General features: G+C 43.2%; 1 protein-coding gene across 1 annotated transcript in view; it reads left to right on the forward strand.

Annotated features, from left to right (window-relative positions):
• Positions 1-25,996, forward strand: part of TMEFF2 (transmembrane protein with EGF like and two follistatin like domains 2) — a 132,552-nt gene extending 106,556 nt beyond the window's left edge. The window contains exons 8-11 of the mRNA XM_059820420.1: positions 18,291-18,414; positions 19,938-20,096; positions 25,405-25,491; positions 25,900-25,996. Of these exons, the coding sequence (XP_059676403.1) occupies positions 18,291-18,414; positions 19,938-20,096; positions 25,405-25,491; positions 25,900-25,996 (467 nt within the window). The remainder of the gene's footprint in view (positions 1-18,290; positions 18,415-19,937; positions 20,097-25,404; positions 25,492-25,899) is intronic.
• Positions 25,997-26,505: the final 509 nt, after the last annotated feature.

Below are 26,505 nucleotides of genomic sequence, written 5' to 3' on the forward strand. Positions count from 1 at the left end.
AAAAGTTTCCAAAAAGTAGAAGAGAGGAAATGTCTCAGCTCATTGCGTAGAACCTGGAGGCTTCCAAAATCAAGCTTAAATTTACTATCATGGAAAGTAGTATAGTGTTTACTTGGGAATAATAACTATGTGTAGCTTAGTTTAATTTATGGAGTACTACAAAACACAGATAAGAAAACTATTCCTATTCTGGGATTCTTCTGAGTGATTTTCAAAGGCGAGATCACCGTATTCCAATAGCACAGTGGTCTCCAGCCCTTCCACTGCCTTGCAGCTCCTCCACTGTTGTTGATAGCCAGAAGAAAATGTAAAAAGAAGAGATGGAGGCCAACTGGTAGGTTAATAAATCTTACTGTCAGCTACTTCTGAACTAAAGTCTGAGTAGCCAGCAGTGTCAGCCCCAACTACTCACTTGGCCTCCAAACCTTCGCTTGTCCTGGGTGCTTTTTTACATGAAAAATTGCAGCTGTTTCTTTTTGTAATTTAACTTCTGGTTTTCAAAAGGTGGAGTGTAGAAAGTCCCACTCCAGCATTTTTCTGTGTCATCAGGAGGACCGGATGCTTTATTTCTAAAATATGAAAAGCCAGGGCATTAATGCAATGTCTAGCTGTGGGCGTACGCTGCAGCATAGGCTACCCTAAAGGTTCTTCTTCTGTAGAACATTCTCAAACATATCTTTAGATCCTGGAAGTAAGATAGATCCTCTATCTTACTAAAATTTACGTAATTTTTTTTGGAAGGGGAGACAGACGCAGTGAAGTAGAGGTCATGTAGGAGCCTCACAAACAAGTCCCATGCCAAGAAGGAAGCTGCAGCACTCCGGAGCGCCACACCGTGTGATTTAACAGCACTTACTCCTAACAGTCTTTTCCTGAGGAGCATGCAGAATGAAAACAGGCTTATGGAGATTTCAGAAAAAAGCAATAGGGAGAGAGAAATATTGCTCATTTAATCTGCCATCCTCAAGAGAATACTCACTTTTTATGAGAGTTCTCCTTTAACTTGGAATCGCATATGCTCAACTTGGTAAAATGTGCCTTGTTTTTTTGGATTTCTGTTTTTTTGTGGTTTTATAATGAGAGAAATTGTTCCTTTTCATTACTTACGATTTCCCAGTGTCATGCTCATGGAACCTGTAATTGTTAGCATTAAAACTTAAATTAGGTCTCAGGTGAACTGCTAGGCATCTCTTTACCTAGACTGATGCAGCTCAAGGAAAAAGAGCATTTCCATTTGTGCCTTTAAAGCTTAGCCCTTAATTTAGTCACTAATGAATGGTGAATCAAAAATTGCAGAATTCATTTGTGCTTTCTTCCCCATAATAAACAAATTCAGTAATGTTGTGAGTGAACATTATAAAGAAAGCAATTTGATTTGTGTAGAAGCTCAGTAGCCTGAAAATTCAGTATGTCCAGGCTAAGAATTTGATCTGTAGGAAATAAACAGGAAAAGCAAGTACCAACTTGTATATTGGCATGGGCAGCCTAAACAATACTGAATCGTACCAGGGTATTTTACTGTTGGCAGCATCCCTGAAGTATTTAAGTCCTGGAAATGAATTCAGATGTAAAGCTTCCTCAAGGTTTGGGGTGAAGGTGGAGTTTGTAATGCAAGTCTATTTTTCCATCTGGGGTTTCCATCAAACTGTACAAAATTCATAAAGCTTGCTCCAAACACTGGCTCCCACTTCTTCTGCTTCCCCAAGACTATGTACCTTACTCATTGTTTTTTCCCTTATACTATCATGTAAGCAGTCTTCTGTAACATTTTGTTCTGTTAAAAGTTATGGATAAAAACAGAAACTGTATGTGCATTAGAGATGAGCAGACGTGAGTTCACGCAGGCATTCCTACAGATTCTTCAGTTTGTGTCCTAGTTCATAAAGACATCATGTATCCTTTATATATGTTCTGTCTTATTTGGAGCATAGAAATCCATCTTCCTGAGTAAATCTGAGCATTTCAGTACCCACTGATCTTTTTGTCCTCCGCTCAGTATCTGTGTTTTGATCAGAAGAATGAATATGCTCAAAGGGAGGTAGAGCTTGCAGAAAAAAAAAAGACACTTTCCTGCTTACAGATAAAAATGTGATCCCTAAAACTTAACAGAACTTGAAATGTGCCTGATCTCTCAAGCTGTCTTTAACCAAATACCTTATTTCTAAATAGGACCTCTAATGGCAAGGGATACCCAGAAGAAATGAATGCAGGAAGGGACCCTTGGAAAAACACTTTCATGGTTTGCAGTCATGCTAGTTGTTATGCTCTAGTTAAAGCCACTCCCAGAATTTGTTTTTCCCAACCTTTGTTTTCAGAGGTTTATGGAAACTAAGATCCAGCAACATGATCTACAGCCACTGTTCCGCTGCCTTGGACATGTGGAATATGCACCATAATCCTTGGCCCTGCAGAGCATGAGGGCTCCACCGTTGTGAAAGGATCAAAAAAAGGTCATTTTATATCTGACTAAATGACATTGTGGCACCTAGTTAATACTGTTTCTTTGCCACTTCTTGGATGAGAAACCCACCACTTGTAGGCCCCTCCTTTGAGACATGCCAGCATTAAGTGACAGGGCTCTATATTAACTCCATTTAACAATGCAGAAGGAGTCCGGCCACGAAGTGGCTCTCACAAATTTGTACTTAAATTTACTGCAGACAGCCCCAAACCCACTTCATATCAGAAGTCACAGGGAAGCTTAGATTCTTCTCCCTTTGGAGTCTAGAAAAACTGTGCAGCCTGGTTCTCCCGCAGGACCAGCGAAAGCACGTAGGTACAGTCTGAGACGTACTGAGATGCAGGGTGGTGGCACGCATGACTCTTCCGATACTCTGCTGCGATGGCTGGGTTTCACCCTGTGTCAGCTGCGGTGCTGTTTTAGGTATCGGTCTGTAACTCCTAGCACTTCATCCGCATGCCAGGAAGATGGTAGATACCAACTGTCTTTGGCCTTTTGACATCTTGGTGAAGGCATTTCCCTCTTGATAGCATCTTCTTTCCCTTCTCAACCCGCCTGTCTCCCCTACAAGAAAGGGAAGTTAAAGAAGTATTTGAAACAAGACTATCAGTCTTCCCCAAGGAATAGGATGGGAAAATTAATCCTGTTGTCTGGATTTGGGGAGGAATTTCGCTCGCCCTCGATTCCACCCGTCCTCTGGGCTCCAGACGCTTTGATTAGCTCAAGAGTTGACCTTGAAGGATGCTGTTGGAGATGGTGCACAGCAGCTGTTTGCCATCCATGACACTAGTTTGAATTAGTTAATGGATATTAAGGAGTACGACAGTGTATTTTAATGCCTAGCAGCTCTATTTTAGGCCTAGTTTCTGTAAATCTGCTGTTAGGAATTACAGAGCCTTCCCAAGGATTTGAGAGTTAAAGTTATAATGAGATGCTAGAATATCCGTTTTCAGGAAACATCAACATTTAAATATTTGTGTTTGATCTAGTCTGAAATGTAAAAAAAAATTATTTTGAAATATTCATAGAACTGAATTTCTTCAGAATTTTGTTTCATGGGATGTTTTGGCATTCTTTATGAAATGTTAGATGTCAAAATATCATGAGATGAAAGCATATGACAGTTGTAATAAATAAGTTGTATAGTAAAGAAAGTTGCTACTTAGAACTGACTGAAACATCTTTTCTAGAAGGAGTATCATCATGTCAAATTACAATACAAACACAAGGTAATTTGATCATTTAGACACGTGAAATGGTAACTTGAGCCCTGAGATAACGAAGGCTTTCAGCTAGACTCGGGAAATATAAATGCATCTGGTAGAATGAAAAGAAATATCGTTGGGGAAGAAAAGAAGGAGCTGGTGTATTTATTTTTAATAGACCTTCAGAATTAGACTACATGGAGGCAAGTAGCAATTTTTGCCTAGTTTAATAGATTTGAGTAAAGAAAGCAAAGACAGACAAATATCTTGCTGCATCATTTTCACTTTTCTGATGGTTCCACTTCTTTTCATTGAATACATCTGCTAAAACCCATATCTTGTACTGATTGTTCAAGCAATGCAATGTACCTTTTCTTTTTGTATTTCTTAACATTTAGTGTATGAGACATCGAAACCACTAGTGACAGAAATCTATTACTTAAGAAAAAAGGAGATGGTTTATAGGCAGTAGGAAATGCTGTGGGAGATGCAGCGTTTTGAATATCAGCTATACCATCTCCACTGCTTCTTTCCATAGAAGCATTTCCCTGCCTTTGGTAGGAACCCAGCCTCGGCAGTTTGAGACACACATCTGTATCACCGAGCAGGTGGAAGCACTCTTAGACACTCAGGCTTGAAATACAGCATTTACCTGCTTAGCAAGGTGACTTCTTACCACTTGGGCTGTCATTTTACCATGTACCCATGAGCATTAAGTTAGCGTGAAACTGTCTTCCCCTAAATACAACAGCTGTAAATGAAATGTGCTATTACAGAACCAGTGGCAGTGCATTTCAGAATGTTATCAGCACTGAATCGAAATGCACTTCTTTTCCTGCTGCTGCTATCACCCGCCTTAGCCGTTTTAGACAGCATTACATAATGGCAAAATATTTTTCAGGAGAAAAAAAAAAAATTAAAACCCTCCCTACGGTTTTAATCTCTCTCTGTTATTTTGTCTATGGTTTAAAGCTGTGCCAGGTGTACATCAAAAACACCCCCTCCCCAGGGTATTTCATTTACAATTTCATTTAATAATGGAAGTGTACTTCCATCTAGCTAGGATGGGAAAGGATTAAATAAAAAACACTGTTCTAAAATCAAGTAGCATAAGTCTAGCCTGTTTATGTGCTCTGCAAATGAAGTAGCCATGGAAGGGCTTGTTATTAGTCTATAATATCAAAACTGATACACTGTTAGTGTTTTGTCAGGCATAATATATGCTAAACATTTTCGTCTGCAGATTGCCTCAACAAGAACTGTGACTGCTTTTAGACACATCTGGCACTGTGGATTTTTTTCCATCCTGCATTTCAGCGATTTAAAGGGAAGGACGTCAGCTGTTTGGTTTAAAATACTGTTATAAGAGTGAATAAGATTTAAAGAGGCAGTAGGTAAAATGCTGGTCTTGCTGAAGCTAGTGGGAGAATGGCCATTGAGTTTAATGGCTTCGTGATTTCTCTGTACAGCTTTTTCATCCATTTTTATTCTTCGTAAATTTTCCATTTCCCAAAATTGCCCTTTCTTTTCCATTCAGCTTCTCCCACTTTGAATATTAGCTCTAGGAGTGAGTGCTGAGGTAAAATACCAAACCCTTTATTTAAACAAATGCCATTTCTACAGCTCATTTCTGTGGCACTTCTGTAAGACAATAATAATAATGAGTGTGGGCGTATAAAAATAGTAAATGCAGGTATTCGTTTATAAAAAAGATGGTCTTAATAAACTTTTCTGGCTGTGCTTCTAAATGGACTGTGTGTCCAGTGATGAATCTCAGGACCTCTGTAGTGTAGAGAAGTTGTTCTGCTCTTTATGGAAAGAAATAGCAGAGCAAGCTCTGCGCTCACATTGTGACCTGTCATGCCAAAATACATCGACACGTAGAGGCGGGGGGAGCCATGGGGTCTGAAGAGAAGAGCTTGATGGGAGGTGGACATCACAAGGCAACCAGAGCCCATCTGCAGTTGGCATATTTCAGGAGGAAGAGTCTGAGCTGGGTCCACAGAGAAGTCACTTCAAGGACATTGTGCTCCTGGAAGAGTTTGCGGTCATCAGATAAGGAGAGGTGACGGCTCTGTAACAGCAGCTTCAGTGAGATGTGCACCCGGGGGGGGTCTCTTCCAGCTCCTGAGGCTACTGATAGGCACAAAGTATGTTCTGCAGTGTTCGGTGGTCTCTTCTCCACATCTCAGAGATCAGTTATTGCCTGATAGACCTTTGGCATCTGAGTAATAGACAAAAAGCTTAAATATGTACGGCGAGATTGGACCCGTTTGTTGCAGAAGCAAAAACATGCAGAGGTTTCGGCTTTTTCCTGCCATTGCACAGTTTCATGGCAGATGGGAAACAAAGTGTATCTTTGTAAATTAGGTAAAAGAATATAGCAGGGTTTGCTGCAGTAGCATTTTATGTTGCTTTACCATTTTCTCCTACACTTAAAATTGGGAATAGTAAGGGATATCTTTCCAGCTTCAGGCATGGGAAGGAAGCATACTGAACTCCTGATTACCGAGTAGGAATTTCTAACGTATAGTCTCCTAAAAACTGATCCTCTGAGTAGCCACAAAGTTGTAGACTGTGTGGACCCATTGCCATCCCAGTTTTACAACGCAGCACTCAGGGGAGCCAGGCGAGTAAAAATGAGAAGCAAACTGAGCAGGATTTCTCCCTCAGCAAGTGTGGGGCTTTGCTTTGTATGGAGGAGTGATCACCATTTTGCAACATGCCAATAAATTATATTTACTTTTCTGACTAGCACGAACAAAAGCAGTGAAAAGCATGGCTGAAACGATGCTTTTAGCCAACAATGAACATAGCTCTGAGTAGTCACAGGCCATTCAGGGTCATGTTCTGGTAACTAAAATAACCGAGATTTGCACAAGGGATTTACCAGGCACGCAATTCAAGGAGCATTCAAAATACCATATATAGGAGTTACATATTTTTATTTCAGTCTCCTATTTCCTTACACATGCTTCCCCCAAATTCTGCAGCTCTTTCTTCAGTTTCCTGGATGAATTCTCTCAGGCGGCATGTTTTTACAAGCACAGATGCTACCTTGGGAAAAAAGAAAGGAAGGAAGGGAGCCAAATGGGTATCTCACTCCAGCTTGGCAGCACCTTACTGACATGTGCCCCCCAAAAAACGAGGGAAGAAAAAAGACTGCTTTTAGTAATCAAAACTGAATATAAAATTAGCGCAAAACTAGGGCTGTGAAACCTTCAGGTTGTCAAAAGGACTGAAGGAAACTCCTTGCCAAAATGATGTCCCTGACCTACTTGTCCGTGCTGTCACGTACCTGGGTAACCTTTCCGTCTCCATGCCTTCCATCAAACCTCTCTGACAGTTTTGCCATTCATACTTGCTTTCAGTTGTGATTTTTTGAGTTAGTTTGAAGTGTGCAACCAAAAAGTAAATTCTCCTAATGTCATGCTGGCAGGCCTAAAAATAAGTTGGAGACCTTTTCAAATACTGCTTCTTGCCATCCATTGATCTCCACAGAAAACAATCCATTCAGACCCGGAGCTCCTGTTGGAGATTAGGGGACAGCCTCGTAATTGGATTAGGGTGCGCTTTTATTTGCAGCAGTCTCCCAAAACGAAGCTCCTATTTTGTTTCATTGATCGCCTGCCCAATCTATCTGCCAGTAAAAGCCACTCACATAGCTGAAAAGACAGGGCGAGGATTGTTGCAAAATGCAGCTTCATGTTACATAAGATGCGCGTGTTCCTCTGAATATAGTTGGTTGAATACAGATGGTAAGTGCATCTCCAGACAAACATGGAAACGTGCTTTGTTAATCCACAGTTAAATTGCTTAAAAGCAATTTTTATCAATGTAGTCCTTAAAAATGGGAAGAGCCACTAGTTGCATCAATACTTAAATTCCTGCCAGCCACCTGCACAGGTGCCAAAGAGGGGCTAACTTCACGACAGTGGGATTGCATGTGTGAACTGGAGACCCTTGGAGTCTACATTATTGTAGCGCTTGGAGGAGAGATGAAAAAACTGAGTTTGACTCCCGCATTTCTCGAGATGGTTCGGAAATCCTAAATTAAATTTACAGAGTGTGCCCCCAGAAACACACCAGACTTAAGCAAGAGTTAGCCTGGTGGCACTTGCAAGGCTATAACTTAGGGCACTGCAACGCCGTGTTTTACAAGTCCTCCAGAACAAATCTGCACCAAAATTGTTGTCTATAACTCTTAACCGGTCTATCATTTTCTTCCATCAGAACCATGCTGCGTATTTTATCCCGTTGTGTTTATGAAATAAGCCCTTAGGCAGTTCAATTTGTGTATAGTCCTTCAGAACTGTACAGCAGTTGCAGCCAGTCGCAGCCTGCCCTAGTGTGAGCCGTGTGCCAGCCAGCCACGCAGAGTCCCCCCGGGCACTGAGAGCGCTTGCACCCTGTTCTCCCGTTTCAGGAAAAGGTACGTCCTAGGTGGGCAGAGCTGCACTGGCAACCAGAATCCTCTTTCTCTGGATGGGGACCGAAGGCGTAGCCCTCGCCACCCACCCACGGCTGGGAGACGGGAAACATCGTTAGTCATGCGGCTGTCCCCCGGGGTGGTGCCAGCAAAATGATCTTGCTCCCTCCACACATCAATATTCTTGACACCCGTCGTAAAACTTAGGTCACGCATATCCATCTACTCTTGGAAAAGTGTCAGAAGGGTACAAATATCCCTTCACTATTTTTAGGGCTGTATCAGTATTTATCAGCTTTCCGGCACCTCATCCCATTTGTCATATTTGATGCTGTCTACCAGTCGGCGGGAGAGGAGGATGAAGTCCATTAGAAACGCAGTGGTGGATGGGTGAAACTCCTCACCTGGGCATTTACCCACCCATAGGGTAGCAGGGATGTGGAGGTGGTCTGCTTGCAGCCATGGAGCAGGGCTGAGCCATGAGCGAGGGGGACAGCTGATGTCTGGTGACTCCACCATCTGCTCTGCTTGCCATCAGCACTCCCACGCCGCCTGGTGATGCCGAAAGACCGCTTCCTTCAGCTTACACCCTTGGCTGCGCATCCCAGCGCAAATGTGTACGAGGACGGGGCTCAATCTGTGTATTCTACATAATTCATACTACTCATGCTAGGTGGTACGTGAGAGGTGTTGAGATTCTCGTTTTTCCACACACATGTTGCCAACGGGAAGCTCTTCCAGCTCCTCCGTAACACATACCTCGAGGCCCCGCATCGGGCGGCTCTTTAATGGGCAGGTAACATGTTCATCCGCCTCGTGCCACAAAATTGGGATGTTTTCCTAGCACTGCTGGTTTTTAGAAGGCAATGTATTCAGGTTGAAACTTTGCCCACATACCATCTGCTTCAGCCTTATCTTTCTTTGACAAGAAAGCTGAATATATAATGTCCACTTGGCTTTCCCGGTGTTACATAAGGTTGTGGTTTCATGTTAGGTTTGCAGTTTCGAAGCTCCCCAGCAGCTCTTGCAAAAAGCTCCTGCTCTGGTTTTCAACTGAAAGAGCAGTGACAAAAATCAATACCATCTTCATAGCTATAATGAATGTGACCCACAGCCTTTTTTAAGATGACCACAAGCTTCCATCATATGTCTGAGGCCTATTTGCAAATATTGATTTGTATTGCAGATTATCTGTAGCCATTTCATATGAAATGTTAAGGTCTTGCAGTTTTGCTCTCCGTGCTCGGTTTGGTATCAAAGATAAGGCTATAGATCAAAAGACCTGCCCATAGACACTATTGATAGCCAAGGTTGCCAAGTTATGAAAATGAGGTGTTTCAGGTTTGTTTTAAGCTTCTTAAGGAGGATGGTTCTCAGGAAGCTCCAGTTGAGTGAAAGCACTGCTTTGGAGTCGTGGCAGACTCTGTTTACTCGAAGCGGGAAAAAAAAAAGGAACCTTCATATGCAAATGTATGGCATTTGGAAATGTCATATAGCTGCATCTACATATAAATAAGCCACTCTCCGAGTGCTGCACTAGCAAGGCTGCTTTGATATAGAAAATGCGTAGTAGCACACAAAGCAGAAACAGCAGGACACCACTCGGTCAAGTTCGGGGAGTTTTGTTCCTTAATCACCACTTAACTAAGTTAACTCATATTGCTGTGTCGCTGGGTGTTAGACCGGGACGGGTTGTGAATAGCTGCTCTTTGGTTTTGCTGCTAGGGAGAAGCGTGTGTTTGTACGTGCGGCATGGGGCTGTGCAGTAGGGACGATGGTCTGGCTCCTGTGCCCTAAAGATAGCTCTGAACATAGAGATGCTTCCTATGTCAGCATCCCTCCTAGCCACCCTCTGCCTCGTTCTGTAGATCCATGCCTGCTTGCTCTGAAGGAGACACGATTTGGTCTTACAAAGAAGCATCTTCTGCTGCTAACATCCACATACTGGGATGGTATTTCCATCTCTGTTTAATTTGGTATTAAAGAGTAAATTGCAACTCTTGGACATACTTTTTCAGAGGGGAGGACATAGAGAGGAGCCTTGGTCTGGTTCCCACTGCCCGTTTTTGACCACCTCCAGCATTGGCATTAATGAGTAGCTCAAGGAGAGGTGGATGGGAGGGAAAGCGAGTCGTCGGCTGAGCTGTTGGGAGGAATTTCTCACAGAGGGGTGACACCCGCTCTGCTCGTGCCGTGCCACGTGTGATGGATACAGCATTCGCCCCTCTGCCTTCAGGCACGCAGCCTAATTGGAGGGAACCTCACAAATCTCTAAACTGACACCAACTATTTTTCAACACGGAATTACAATAATAATAAGGTTAACTAATCCTCTAAGGGCTCTGTCATGAGCTGCCTAAGGAGATCATACGCAAGGAGAAAAACTACAACTTTATTCCTTTACATGGCTGGTTTCTGAAGGGGGAGGAAGCTGCTCCCATGGGGCCGGCAGCGTCTCTCTTAGAGAGGGGGATCTGAGTGAAGGGAACGTCAGCAGCATGCCAAAAACAAAGACTAGCTGAGTTAGCACAAAGAGGGATTTAATCTATTCTAGGAATGGGGTTAACACAGATTTGTTCAATCCTGGCACCAAAGAAGGAAGCACAAAGTGTAAGGCCCCCTTTACCCAGGGCTTTGATAAATCCACAATACGGCCCCACATCATCAAATCACATCCATAGCAATTATCGCAGGCCTCAGGACTGTCCCCTGCGGCAGCAGTCTTAAAGAGCTCTGTGTAGTTTATCCACAAAAGTATTGAGAGGTGACTTGGTGACAGCTAACACAGAGGCGATATGGGGAGCTGAAGACCTTTCCAGTTTACTGGACTGGAAAGCAGGCAGGTGCTGTTCACATGCAGCGATGAACCGCTCTGTGAAGCTGCTGGAGGAAGAGGTCAGTGCGTCACCTCTTGATGTCCTCAAATCAAGTGTGGAGGCACTTGCGCAGCGCCTGCTTTAAACAGCAGTGACTGCTGCTTTTACCGACGGCCTCGGTAGGGGTCAGTGGATGAAATGGGGGCCGAGGAGCAGAGGAGGTCAGACAAGGTGAGACAACAGCCTGCTTTACCTCCCTGAACGAAACGGTCACCCTAGGGAACATGTTAGCCCACGTGGCGTTTTTTTCTTTTCTCTTTCAGCTTGGCTGATATTGCTGGGTGTTCCTGTTCAGACGTGTGAGCAATGGTTGCTAGCGTCTACTTGTATCGCTGTGCTATTTTTGGGGTTGTATTGCACCTTGTATTGCAGTAGCTACCTGGTAGCACCTACTCGTGTGTGTAGGAGCCTCAGCTGCTAGGCGTCTATACAGTCTCTTGGGTAAGGCATCTGCCCCTAGCCAGTGAATACCAGTGGACTATGGCCACTGCAAAAACAAATGAGGGTTAAAAAAAGAGGTTGTGTTCAGTTTTCAGTAGACAAATGGTCTTTTTATGTCCAGGAAAATTATTAACAAGTTGCCTAATTTCAAGCAGTCTTTTCAAACAAGGAAGATTCACAGATGATGTAAATAAAAGTACTTCTCAATTTCAAAAGTTCAGAGATAGCTTTAACATATATAGCATAGCCCACATATATATATGCTGACAAGCTGAAAGTATTTTGTTCTCCATTTGAACATCTGGGGATTATTAGTGTCTTAATTCATTGGTTTCTATTATTAATTATGGCAGCAGGCTGAATAATTACGATACATCACTGCAAAAGACAGAGCACAATATTTTTTTTCCAAGTGCACTAGGACATCTTGCCATCATCTCAAACATAAAAAGCACTAGATTATTTTTAAAAAGGAAAGTGGATGTTATTTTATGCCAGGGAACTCATTTGCATAGGGACATTTAAAATTAATAAATTACTGTGTTGAGCAAGCCTATTTTGTGCCTGAGAAAAGAAGCGAATGTAATTTAATTCACAAAGTTCTATTTCTTTTTTTTCCTCTTGGTAAAGTAGCTAATATGGGGATGGTATTTTTTTTGCAGTTTATGCGGAAAGACTAGCTTGAAGTTCGTACTTGGAGTGGCTGCAGGATGAATTTAGGCTAGGGCTGCAGCATGGTGGTGCCAGACATTTTCAGCTGACATTTGGTGTCTCACTTTCCACCAGCTCTCAGGGAGAGTGGGCTGGTGAGCTCCCCCCGAGCGGCAGCAAGCACTTCCTTCTGAATTTTCACTCCAACGCCCACCCAAACAGTGATTTGCAGGCGAGTTGCTTGTGCAAATTTTCTTCATTGTAAAGGGACGCTCTACATCCGTAAGATCAAGAGCAAGGCTTTAAAGGTTTTAAAAGAAGGGAACATACTGTGTGAAGATAGTTAATAGGTCAGACCTGAGCAGCTGTTAATGACGAGGTATGGCTGTGGTGGTGGATGACAGTGTGGCTGCTGGCAGCTTTGTCAAGGGCAGGGTGTCTGGAGCCGTTGAGCAAAGACTTGGGAGGAATCTCCTTTCTCTCATCAGAGCCGGGTCTGAGCTGGGATTTAGCAGCACGTTTCTTCATTACGAGTAAGTAGGAAGCCTGCTTCGGGACTTCATCCTCATAAGTTGCTGTGGGACCTCAATTCTTGTTAGATGCTGTTAGAGAGGGGGAAGTCACAGAAAACCTGCTAAAGCGATTCTGCACTTTCAGAGGGAGCAACACCATCACCACCCCATTCCCTCTGACTTTGCAGAGGGACTTTCAAACCTCTGCAGATGCTGCAAACATTGCTGGGCTGAGGAAGCTCCCTCTTCCCCAAAAAAAGCAGCGGTTTCTGACTCCGTGTAGACTGCAGATGAGTAATGCAGACTGTCTCTAGGCTCATCCACAGGGTTCAGATTCCCACCCCTAGTCAATCACTGAAGCTCTTCCACAAAACTCAGGGCATCCTCTACCTTTGCTCCACAGGTTGATACACTCTGGACCTTTATTTTTATTTCAAACAAGAATTGCTGCACCAAGTGTCTATCATGCGGAGCAGAAGAGCTTTGTTAAGTAAGTTCCCAATGCTGTTGCTCTGCAGCATACCTTTGGGAGAGCTGCCAAGGAGGTAAAAGGAGTGGGGGGGACACACTTCTGAAAGAGGTTGAGAAGGTTAAGGACATACAGTTGACTCAAGAGTCCCTTTCCCCCTTCATAAATCCTCTGAAAATGTGATGTGTAAGGAGTCACTACCTCAATATCAGCAAGAGCTTTCGGCTGCAAATTTAACTGACCTCAGCAGTATTAAAAGATTAAATTATTATGTAAGTCAATTCTCCTTAACCACTGTTTCCAGTGAGATAGGTGTCAAAATAGCTTTTGCTGCACATCATTCACCATGCCATCCCTTATTTGATGAAATATATGTATACATATGTATTTGCAGGACCTCCCTCAGTCCAGCGATGACTGTACTGTACACAAGGTATTAACACTGTACGTGAGCCAATATTTTCTCATGTGGGCACTTATTATTTCCATAAGCTCCAACATTACGTGCTGTATGACAGTGCAAATGCTAACATGCGAATTTACAGGCTGTGGGCCTCTACTTTGCTTGCCTGAAATCACCTAGAAAGTCTCACTGATTCAAACGTAAAGAACAACAGAATTATCAGCCCTGCAGAACTGATTGTTAAGTGCCTGGCAGTCAATTTCTGGACATAAGAATCCTATTTTTGCCTAGATTTTTATCTAATTTCTCCAAAGTGGGTTGCAGGAACTTACGTCTGGAAAGAATTTTCTGGGCACTCCAGGCGGTACTTCATATAATCCTCATCAAGGGCACTAATGGATTTGTTCTTTTGTCAGCGGAGCTACTCCACATGTTCAGTTGTGTAACAGAAGCTCCACACTAGCTCAGATGGGAGCTGGGGACCAGTGAGGACTGCCCAGAGAAGAATCGAGCTGCATTGTTCTGATCACTTGCAGAGTCGGGTCCTGCAACGGGGCAGACTGTTTCGGCTTTTGAATTTCAGCCTTCACCAAGATATTTGCCTGAGAACCCTAATGGTGCACATCCAGCTTCCAAAAACTTTGAAGTAAAGGCATAGCTAAACCAGAAATTAAAATAAAAAAAATACAAAATAGATTTGAAATAATTCTTCCACTGCTTCTTAAAGGACGACAGCAACAGCCATAGATATTAAGGAATTTAGACAAGATAGCTTTAAATAATTTATTTAACATTTCAGAAGATAATCCACCAGCAAAAGTAAGATCACTGAGTGGGTGGTTAGTCACACTGGATAACTTTTCAGGATCCAATGTCTTACCCCAGCGAAATAGCTCATCATCTCGGCATATCCCTGCCATCCACAGAAAGGTTGGAGAGCAAGTGTTCAACTGGGAGACTTTTCTAGTAAGCAAGACGATAAGCTGTTTCAGTCTACATAAAGTAGCATCTGGCCTCAATGCATTTAAAAATAATCTGTTTTGACTAGTGTATCTTATATGATAGGCTATCATGTCATGTTCTGGCACTAACAAAAGATGTGAACAATATGAAATGTCATGTTAGGCTAAAGATGCAAAAAATGTTGCAGAAATGCAAAAGATGTTGGCTTCATCAAAGTGACATTTTCTATCAGAAAAAGGCTTCAAGAAAAAGGCTCCTGAATACAGTTGATCTGGAGGGTGTATTTCTTTTTAAAATAAAAAGGGGAAGCATTTTGAGAAATGTGGCAGGAATTACATTTGTCCAGAGATAGGAGAGGCTGACCCAGTCAGTCCAATTTTTATCTTTAGGCTTTACAGCTTCTGTCTCAAATTCTAGTCATCACAGAAAGGTATAAATCTGTCTTTTTGGTGCAAATAAAACTTTCACATGTAGTTGCCAATAACAGTGCAGCAAGTCTAATGTCTGAAGAGGAGCTACTGAACTTAACTTTACTGAAACCTGACTGACTTTGAATTTGGTCTGTATTGTTGCTCTATGAATACCGATCTGCTGTGCGTGGAAAAAAGTAGGTAACTTTGTATTTAAGCTTTGCTCTCTGTAGGTGTAAGGTTGGTGTGGTAGAGGGGCTCCCTAGGTTGGTGATTTGGTGATCAGATTTTGATAATCTGATTAGGGAGGATTGCCTCCAGTACGGAATTTATAAATAATCCAAAATTATAATAAGGGGGGAAGTCTTAATTTGTTTCATTTGGTTTTACTTTTTTGAACTTTGTACAGTTCTTTTTTGATTCATAAATTAAACACGTTTTTTATTCATATCCTCTCTTTTTAGAAATGTTTTCTAGTTCTTCTTTCATAGTTATGTAAACCCTGTGATGCATTCATGATAGTTAGTATCTCATCGATGGCCGGATTACTGAAAGTGCTCAGATCCTTCAGGAATGAGAGCAGTCAGTTTTAACACGAAGGAACTTTTAAAGCATATCTTGGTGTTTGGGTATCTATTTTGAATCTGAAAAGACGTTTTGTGCAATGAGAAAAAGAACCTGTTTTGAGGCACCAAAATTGCTTTGGGTGAAATCAAAATGTGCCAGAGGAGGAGGGTAACTTCTTTGTCTGAAGTAAACGATGCTTTCATTGTGGTCTGTCTTTTGAATGACCAAAATGGCAGATCAAAATAAATACAAGTTTTTTTCCTTCTTTCTTCCTTTATGTTCAATCCCTAACTTTTTTAGAGGAGTCATCAGTCAAAACGAGGGACTACAGACAATTCGCGTCTAAGTTTTGTGGTTTCTTCCAAGCCAGATGACAAGTGTTCCCATACGAAGTGTTTATCCTGTGAAGTGCTAGCAAAGCTTGGGCCATCTTATTTTTGATTCAGTAAAGCATTTTCCATCATAACATTACACTCAGAGGTGTAATTACAAGTTCTGCAGGATCCTAGATTTACTTTAAAGTATGCTAGAGACCTTTTTAAAGAAAACATGGTTTCTACCCACATGATTGCAGGAGGAGGAAAAATCATTCCTCTTTTTACCAGCCCTACAGCCTACACACAGTGAGAGCATCTGCAAGTCTGGGAGAGGTCCTGGTCCGCCTTTCAAGTCCTAGCAGATTAGTCTGTCCTGACAGTAACAATTTCCCTCACCATCTTGAAGCGTGCCTTTAAAAAAAAAGAAACCAAATGGTATCCTACCCTTTTAGCAACACTGGGGGCTCATCTGGGAGAGGAGAGGTTCTCAGGCTGCGTGGTGGTGGCACACGGACATCACAAAGCTGTCTTCGTACCTGAGAAGGAAGGACTGGAGCTACACACGCAAGCACACACACACACAGAGCAGTCTCCTGTTCTTCAGAAAGGAAGCAAACTCCCACTAATGGAAGATTTGAAGGAAACAGCGCAATATTTTCCACAACAGAAAAAATGTGGATTAATGAGGATCCTATATTTCTTGTTGCAGTTTTCAGGACAGACATATATTTGAATGTGGACAGTAGCAGAGGTCCAGCACACCCAGAAGCCATCGGGCATGGTGCACAGATGATCACTGCATGTGTATGGAGTTCAACAAGTCCCGAGCACATCGGGATCTACCTGTGTGCACTGGGCAAGTCCATTGATAGCTGACATGCATCACACACGTTTTTTCTGTTCCAGGAAGATTTCTAGGTGGAAAAAAGGAACACACATGAAGTCCTGGTGGGATAATAACTCTCTCTGTGTATATACTTCACATGCTGGTAGCCAGTGCCTCACCTAGAGGGTGATAGGTAGCCAAAAACGTTTAGGCCAGACCAAATGGACCTTCAACTCCCACATCTTTCCAGTAGCAGAAATTCCTGGGCAAGCTCTCGAAGGAGGTTATGCCATGCCTATAGCATGCCTCCTGTCATGCTGCCCTGTCTGTGCCATCCCAGAGAGAGCTGTCAGCCCCAAGCCCAGGAATCGTCACTGCACTGTGATGCCTGCTTCTGCACTGCGTTCTCATTAACAGCCTTCACAGCAGCCTCGCACAGCTATCCCAACGTAAGCAGGGAACCAGGAGAGGCAGACAGCTTTGTGTTCAACGTATGTGCATTTAAAAAGATGCAATAATGGTCCATAGCACAGAGCTCCTGAAAGTCCTAACGACGAAAGAGAAGTTAATGCTGTCTACAGGGATGCAGAGGTTGCCCTGTCGTTCTCGTTTGCTGGGAGCTTGTCCTCACCTGCTTTAACGTAAGGACAATATAACCAGCTTTATGAGTGCAAGTTGTTAGAGACTCAAAACTCTCCTTGGACAGCAGTGATAGGAAAGAAATTCATTATGAAAATCTGAATCTTGGATCTGCCACACACACTTTTCCCAAAGGTGGGATAATACCTAAGCATACCTACTGCCGGCACAACTGGCTTGGAGGCAGAACACAAACTGCAATTGTTTCGTAACACTGGGGGAATTCCTTTGGAAGATACAAATGCTTCGACTTATTTGTGTGCAAACTACATTTCCTCAGACATCTATCATGAGATTTTTTTCTTCTGTTTTTAATTAATTGTGGCTAGATGATACTATCACAGAAAAAGGATTTTTACCATTTGAGATATCTTAAATATTGGTTAAATGGAAGAATTTGCCAAAATCACCCAGATTAATTAACACCTTTGTAGCCACGAAATTCATGTGAGTTTATTGCAAGTAACACTCTGCGTTTCAGCCCATGATGTAAATGTTGAGCACATACCTGTTTCAAAACTAAATGAAGCCTCCATTTTCCTGGCTACATGAAGGGAAGTATTTTCCAGGATTTGCAGTCTCAGTAACTGTTTAACAGCTGCAGAAGTAGGCACAGAAAGTCAAACTAATTTAAAGGTACCCATGCTGTGGGATGGGGAGGGGGCCAGCAGGCTCTGGGGCATGAGCGTGCAGCACTGATGAGAAACTTCAGCTCTGGACTCCTGCTCCTCTACTTCAGCCATAAAATTATCTTTCTGGATATGTTGTATTGAATGACCAAATGTATTGTGATGGTATATTACATGCAAATGTCCCGAGTCTTCCTCCTAGCCTTGCCTGGGTGCAAGGAGACAGTCCATAAAGGATAACAGAAATGATTAGACATTTTTCATGTGCTATTCTGTAATCAGTTTTTGAATAGTCAAATTATTTTTTCTGGTGTCTCATTTGCTGTAACTTGACAGGAATTAGATGTGCAAACCCTTGCTCTTGCTTCCCATAAACAACATCTTTCGCATCTTGTTCTTCTGATTTTCCTTTCTTTTATACATTGAGTTCTTTCCATCATTTCACCTTATCCTGCCTCGTCAGGTTAATGTTCCCTGCACCTGTGTTCACAGAGAATGCAAATAAACTGGAAGAAAGTGCAAGAGGGATCTACATCCCTTGTCCAGAGCATTACAATGGCTTCTGCATGCATGGCAAGTGTGAGCACTCCACTAACATGCTGGAACCGTCTTGCAGGTAACCCTTCTCCTACCAAGGATGAAAGGCTACACACATGAAAATACTGACTTACAAAAACACTTAATCTAAATATACTATGGAAAATAATGGTGACCATGGCCCTTTATACTACACAACCCATTAGACTTTAATTATTCAACAAAGTCCCCATTTTAGTGCAAAAGTTATGCACAATGTTAATTAATTGTAAAAACATTCAGTAACCTTCAGTTATATTTAGATATATTTAAAAAGCACTTCACAAAGTGCTCAGGCAGCCGCTGGGTAGCCTCCTCAGTCTGAAGGAGAGGAGTGCCACCAGGGGTATGTCCTCGCCGTGGCAGGAGCGATGCTCGTGGGGCAGCAAGCTGGGGTGAAGGCGGCTCCTTCGTGCGGGAGGTGGCTTTGGAGGAGGTTAGGGCAGGGAGGAGTAATGGTGAAAGCACATGTTTCTGCAGCGAATGCCTCCCTGCAGAGGTGGGGATGTTACTTCTGAAGTCCAGCCAGCAGCCTGGTGGCAGAGGAAAGGACTATTATGCATGAAGCAGCATTTTCCTGGGACATTGGACTGGGAGAGCAAAGATACAGACCAGGCTTTTTCCCCAGGGCAGACTCTCAAGCCAGCTTCTCCCAGCTCCTCCAAACAGCCAGGGCATGTTTTGCTCTTTGCAGCTGCTGTGTTTTAGGTTCTCCATTCAGCTGGAAAATGTCCTTTCCTCAAGCTGCTGGCTGCTGTGGGAAGGCAGGAGAGGAAAAGGGTGGAAGCTCAAGGCTTAACCCGTAAGGGTTAGTGCCCCACTAACACTTCTGCGAGGAGCCCAAGCAATCTGGCTCAGTCTCTTATGCTTGCTGCTGCCATTGACCTGGATTTTCACAACTTCCTGCTTGGGCTTTTTAGGGGAGAGAGGGCAAGAGCTACCATGGGAAAACCACTGTCCCACAAAATCACAGAGGGGAGATGTCAGGCTGCAGGATGGGAACTGGTGAGCAGCGCAGCAGGCGGCATTGGGGTGGTTGGTTGCAGCATCAACAGAGGGTTTTTTATAGCAACCAGACAAAATGTAAATGAGGTATCCACTTGCAGGAATATCTAATCGCATTTCATATGGAGCTTGGATGATTGCTTATCACTTCCTTAGGGGTAATCTGCATAAGGAGGCACAACCTGATGGCTTTTCACCCTCCCCCACCTCCCCAAAGAAAAGGAGAAATATAAAATATGTTGTGCAAGGAACTAAATGGATTCTCATCACGACATGCAAGTAGTTCCACTTGATGCTAGACGAGTCCTTGTCTCCTGGGCACCTCCTGGCACTGTTGCAATGTCGTTCACTCTCGCAGAGCTCGGTGACGCTGAGGACCTGAAACCTTCACTCTGAGAGGTCTGAGGAGGCACCGGTGCTCTCTCTCGGGGCCCATCCTGCAAAAAACACACATAAGCATGTGCTTAAGCCACTGATGTTATTTTTTTGCAGATATAATCTGTTTTGGCATTCTTCAAAAGCAGCAGGTATAACTGGAAGAAATATTTCTCATTTCAGATGTGATGCCGGCTATACTGGACAACACTGTGAAAAAAAAGACTACAGCGTTTTATATGTGGTTCCAGGTCCAGTACGATTTCAGTATGTCCTAATAGCAGCTGTGATTGGAACCATCCAGATTGCTATCATCTGTGTTGTAGTCCTCTGTATCACAAGGTCAGTATCTCTGATACTTTGCAATAGAAAAAGAAAAGACTTTTGTTTTTCCTGCTTTGTGCACTGATTATACAGATTTCTGCAGTGACACTACTGATAACAAATGCTATTTAATTCACCAACAAACAGAAGATATCGTCTGGTCCAGCCAGCCAGTGCTGCTTTATTATTATAACTGAATTTTCACTTCCATCTTAATCAAACGTAGGTAGGTGCCTACAGCAAATGAAGTTTCCTGTTTTGTATTCAGATGCTTGGACAAATATTGTTCATATAAATAAGGCGAATATAAATACAGCAGCTGGATCAACACTTAATAAAACTAATCATATCTCCATCTGGTTTCCTCAAGGGCCCATTCCCTTAGTCCTAATCAGGCAAAGCATACAAACTTTTAAGCCTGTTTGCAATCCCATTGATTAAATGATTTCATTAGGCTTCTATACATGTTCAAAGGTACCGCACATGTTTTAAGGTCTTCACTAGATGGTGGCACACCAAGCCATATATGATTTATTTTTTCTTTAATGAGGAGGAAGGGTTTGTTTGCATGGAAACGGCAGCCCTGGGGTAGTTCAGAACAAGAGGGGTAAACCCAATCCTTCCCCTCCTACACCTGCTGCTCTGTTTCCCCACTGACCTGTGTTACTGTCTGTGGGAGGGCTTGGGCTAAGTTCTGAGCTTCAGCCATCTCCAGACTTGTCTCAGAAATCACGAGGTTAAATTCACTCAGCTAGCAACACTGATAAATCACTCTTTTAGAAATAAATTTCTTTTAAAAAGACAAAAAAATAAAAGCCAGGTAACATACCTCTGTAGAAAATAAAATGTCTAATGTATCTCAGTCCCTGTGTTGCAGTACCTGGCTGGAAGAGGAGTGTAGCATTTGTTTCTAGAAAAGACACCCCAAAAAAAAAAAACATAAGTCCATCTCTGGCCTGAAGGCGTAAAACAAAACCATCTGATGAAACGTAGCTGCTTTTGTGGCCAAGCTGAGTCCATCAACTCAACAGTAAATGCTGAATGAGGCAATAGATTACATGGTGGTGATATTCACAGAAGTAATTCAAACAACCAAAAATGTAGTGTGTAGTAAGAAAAAGAAGATAGTGCAGTAACTGATAATGGAACAAATGCTCTGTGTCATTTTGTGGAGTGACTCTAGTTTTGTCACCTTGACGCAGTAACGCACAGTACTTTATATTGAAGCATGAAGACAGTGTGCTTTGAGTGATCTGGTACTGTAATGCAAATTACCCTGTTTTCATACACTGTTTCATGCACCGTTTTCATACATAGATGGTGCCTTTTCCCGCACACTTTGTAACCAAGTTAATTTATGATCTTTTGACTTTTTTCTGTAATGCATGTAATTACTGCAGAGCATCCTCCATCCCAGCATAATGATCCGAGATACATTTGCAAAAGTGTACTCTTAAGTGGCCTAAGAGAAATCCACATGACAAGAGAGCATTGTGGCAGCATATGCATAAGTAATTGAGTTTTTGAAGTCATCTGCTTTGGAGAACCTGACTGTACTGGTTTGAACTCCACACCCTGAACTCTTGAAAGCACTAAAACCACCCTGCCAGCTTCCTGGGAGAAAGAAGGGAAACTTCACTCACTCAGAGGCTGCTGCGGCCAAATTCTTTGCCACTCATTTCAGCGCAGCTTCACCTTATTAATTTATCAGATGAGTTTGGTGCGCTGTGTCCAAACCCTGCATTTGAGCCGCATAAGGCTAGCATTGGAAATCTTTTAGCTATCGTTACTGTTGTTGCTCTTAAAATCATACCTGTACAGTGGTGCAAATCGATGGGATGTCCTCCATTGCTGGAATGCTCTGAGCAGTTCCCGGGCATGTTTAGGACCATTGCTGCATAGACACTTTCAATTGGATAAATGAGCTGTGCTGCTGACCGGGGCGGTCTGCCCTTGCCCCTTCCCTTGGTTCCTGGGCGCTTGGTCCTGCCAACGCTCTTGTGCCACCATTAGCATTTGTGTATCCACACAATGAACCCAGTCAGGGGACGGATTCGGCTGCAAACTCAACCAACAAAACTGATTATTTGTTTTTAAGTGGCTCAATTCCTCGATGAGGTTGGCCACCTGGCTACTGATCGCTAGAGCCAGCAGTGGGAATAACCGGCTGGGGTGGAGGAGTAGGGGACCAGAGGCCAAGAGGGAAGGAGGTGGAGCAGTGAGGCACAGTCCCTACACCCGAGGACTTTTAGCTCAGAGGTAAGGCAAAAGAGAAGCAATGATAGAAGTGAAGAAGGATGGTAAATAATATAGGTATGGCCTAGTGTCATAATGATTCTCAGCAGTTTTCTTTACAGCTTTGCATTTTTAGTGCTTCCCTAATGTTTAGTCACAGCAGTCTTATTTATGTGAAGAAATAACTTGATTAAAAATGAATGCATAATGTATTTTACCTGCTATGAATCACATTGTGAGTAACTCAAGCTTGCGAGCAAGCTTCAATGGAGGGAGGGCAGGCAGCCTGTGCTCCAGTACCTAGTTTACATTGATAAAACTGCTGTGTTCATAAATGAAAGCATGCTCCACACAGAGCACTACAAAGAACTTTTGATTAAAGAGTTAAGGACCAAGGAAAAGCTGTCACTCAATTTTAGCAAATGATTAAGTCTAAAAAGCTGGTTAAATGCAAACACCCCTCTTAGGAAACCCAGATGCACTTCAGACACAACCTACCTGTAAATGCAATAGCATTGCGTTTAAGCAGTCGTGGTGTCAGTACTCGGCCCTGGGGCCTTCCGAGGCTTCCATCGATTGGTAGCGTAGTGTATTATGCAATTAAACATGGGTATTTTTCATTAAAGATGCTTTTTCATCATCTTAATTGGAGTAATCTCTACCTTTGAATTGATTTCTCTCAACCTTGGACTAAGTGACCGTATAGATACTGTCAGTGTCAGTTTTGGGAAAGCGCCTGTGAGATGCTCATCTCCTCACTTCCAACTGGAGCAGTCGGTATCTGCCATTCTCTGGGAGTGCACAGCTGCATCCCCTGGGATTGCTGACCATCCTGGTCATCCCCCAGCCGCCTGGGACCTCCATACTTCTTACAAAACCAATCCAGTTGTGCTCACTGTGGCTTCCCACGCCTGGTTCCCCAACTGTGCTTCGCATGGCTGAGCGCTGGGGCAAAGCAGGGCTGCGCCTTCAGGTGTAAATCGTCGTCCTCTGGGACTCGGGAGGAGCCCCTGGTAGCTTGATCTGCCTGGGTGGCTGCCGGCCGCTGCAGCAGGATTTAGCAGTGCTGCCTCTCAGCGCATCGAGGTGTTGGTGCTGTCTCCCGTGGAGCGCTGCGAGGTCCTGCTGTGCAATCTCCGGCTGAATGGGCAGGAGAGGCCGCGTGGGGACAGTCGGGGCTGGGAGGCTGTCAGTGTGCACATGACATGCAGCTCAGTGAATCAGCCCTGTGTTTGCTAACAACGGCTCCTTGACTCACTCAGAAAGTTTGATCGCCTTTTTAGGAGCACGCAGTGAATAATGAGTTTGTCGTGAAATCATAACCCAGCTAAAGTCTGCATTAGTTTCATAATGAAAGCTCTGCCATGACCTCCGAGAGCGCTGGAGATGCAGGCTTATTTTTCCTGGAGTAATGATAGCAGCCTACTTTACTGCTTCCAAGAAAGGAACGAGGCAAAATATAGTGCACAGCCATACAGTTTCTCGTGAGGGGGTGGTCCCCTTGGCTTAAAAGTGAGGCAAGTCAGGACAATCTGACCCATATTTTGTTAGACACTTACATAATTGTATTTCAGCGTTTTACAATGCTTCATAAGTCCTTATGCTCTTGCTCTTGTTTAGCCTTTCAGTTGGTGTCACAAAACTATAGCATCACCCCCATTCAACAGGGAAAAAAACCATGGCGTTTTTGATTTTAAGGGGTCAGTAAAAATTTATTTCACTCTATTTTGCTGTTAGTTATTTGACACAGACCTGAGGGCAAGTGCTTTGAGCTCTCACTGCACTGAGAGGGTGGGCTCTCCCCGGTGCATAACCCATAGGGTTTCACAAGGTGCCGCTGAAAGCCTCCCCTGTAACAGAAAAACAAGTTAGCCCAATATGAAGGGATTATTTTTTTCTGTGTCAGTATGGTCTGGAGTATCGTGGGTCTTTCTGTCATGCCCCTCCAAGCAGGTGTTTCAGTCTTTCTTGTGTAGCCACCCAGGCTAAAAACTCATACTGGGCTTCAACTGAAGAAAGCGGACAAATGTGTGGTCAAATTAGGAATAGCTTCTTCCTCCTCCTGTACAAAAAGTTAACTACGTCACCCTGGCTAAAGGACTGGTTTTATTGCTGGTTGGTTTTCTGTAGCTCGCCATTTTCCTGCTGGTACCACAAATGTAAGAAGTGCGAGCATTTTTAGAGGGTGTTGGTGACCCTGCTGTGGTTCTGCTTGCCCGACAGTTTCTGCCTTTGGCTTTCAGCTGCTTAGAACTTCCTGCAGCCTCCACCTGGGGCTAAACTTCTCCATGCTTTCTGTCTGAGGGTGCCTTTCCATGGGAGGAAACCAGAGACACACTATGATCTTTCCGTTAGCAGGAAACACTTCGTAGCAGTCCCCATAGCCAACGCTGCTGCAGGTAAAAGGTGGAAACGTGCCCCTGCTGAGGAGCACCGTGAGGTCCTGAGGCAGAAGAGATTTGCTTTTGCAGCCATCCAAAGGAAAATAAGATTTTGTCTTTCCAGTGCGATTGCTTTCTGCACTAAGCCAAGCAGCTGTGTGAGGAGCGTAGCGCAGTGCAGGCACCCGTAAGTAAAGTAGCTGCTCGCTAATGACCTGAGCATGGAGCATTTCCATGGAGACTAATAGGGATTGTGGATGCTTAGCTCCTCGGAAAAGCAGCCCCCGCATCCACTTTGTAAATACTTCACAGACGTGGGATGCCGAGCAGGTGAGCATGAGACTGTCCTAAACCTTCCACCTGCGCCTCGCTGAAAATAATTCCGTTATTTAAAGATGAGCCAAACCACAACGGAGAGATGCGGTGCAGTAGGAGCTGTCGCAACGCAGCGGAGTTGCTGCTGCTCACCAGGAAGGAGCAGGAATCTTAAAATAGCCCTTGCCATATTTTTGTTTACAGTATGTTTTGTGGGTTTTGGGGGTTTTTTTGTGGTACCGTTGCCATTAGCCAGCCCTCTTCATTTCATTGAAGAGGAAATGTGCTGAGGGCCAGAGGATGCCTCTCTCGCCCTCACGTGCCCTGCTGCCCGTGCCGCCTCTCAAGCAGACGCGTTGTTAAGAGCCATGTATTCTCACAACTCTCTTTTCCAGGAAATGTCCCAGGAGCAACAGAATCCACAGACAGAAGCAAAACACAGGGCACTACAGTTCAGACAACACGACAAGAGCATCGACAAGGTTAATTTAAAGAGCGCATGTTTCCACAATGGCAAAACTAACTGCAGAGAGCTTGGACTACAAAATACAGTATTATAGACAAAAGATTAAGACAAGATCTACACATGTTGCCTTGCATTTGTGGTAATCTACACCAATGAGAACATGTACTACAGCTATATTTGATTATGTATGGATATATTTGAAATAGTATACATTGTCTTGATGTTTTTCTGTAATGTAAATAAACTATTTATATCACACAATATAGTTTTTTCTTTTTCATGTATTTGTTATATATAATAAATACTCAGTGATGAGAAAAAAATTGCCTTTCTTAAATTTGCTGTATCTCATAGCTGTGTATAGTCTTGGGATATTGTATATGGACACTAACAAATCTCTTCTTTTTTTTTTTTCTTTTTCCAGTTCTAGTGGCAATTTTGAGTCTACTGAACTCAGTAGTAGGGTTTTGAGTTGGTCCAAGATCAGCGACAATTATGGATGTGGGAAAGGTGAAGAATAATTTAACCTACATTGAGGAGGGATAAAATATTTCAGATCCGGAGTCAACTACATTCCATCAGCCGCCTTCTCCCATACCATCTATCTTTACTCTCCCATAGCTTAGGAAGTCTTTGCCTTCTAAATTAAACCCTAATCGAAGGGGAAATGGAAATTCTCGGTAACCGTGATGGGAGTGTCAGGGGTAATGTTTTGATTTGGGAGGGAATTAGCTGTCTGTCAAGGTGAACCCTACAAGAACGCTTTGCAGAATCTCCAACTATGGTCACTGGAGTGAGTGAAAATTGCTTCTTACTGTTGATTGAAAATTATTAGGTTAAAAAAGTTAATAACATAATAACAGCTGAAATGCCAGCACCATTTGTACCTCATGAACATGCTGATATAATTTATTTTTTCAAAGAGGTGAAAACCACTCAGAAAATACCTTATGAATAACTTTATGGGTGACCCTACTCCATTAAATGTAATGAACTCAAATGTTGGCTATACCTCAGGAAAATAAGGGCA

The sequence above is a fragment of the Gavia stellata genome, chromosome 8 (genome assembly GCF_030936135.1).
Source record: "Gavia stellata isolate bGavSte3 chromosome 8, bGavSte3.hap2, whole genome shotgun sequence".
In the NCBI taxonomy this organism is placed as follows: domain Eukaryota; kingdom Metazoa; phylum Chordata; class Aves; order Gaviiformes; family Gaviidae; genus Gavia; species Gavia stellata.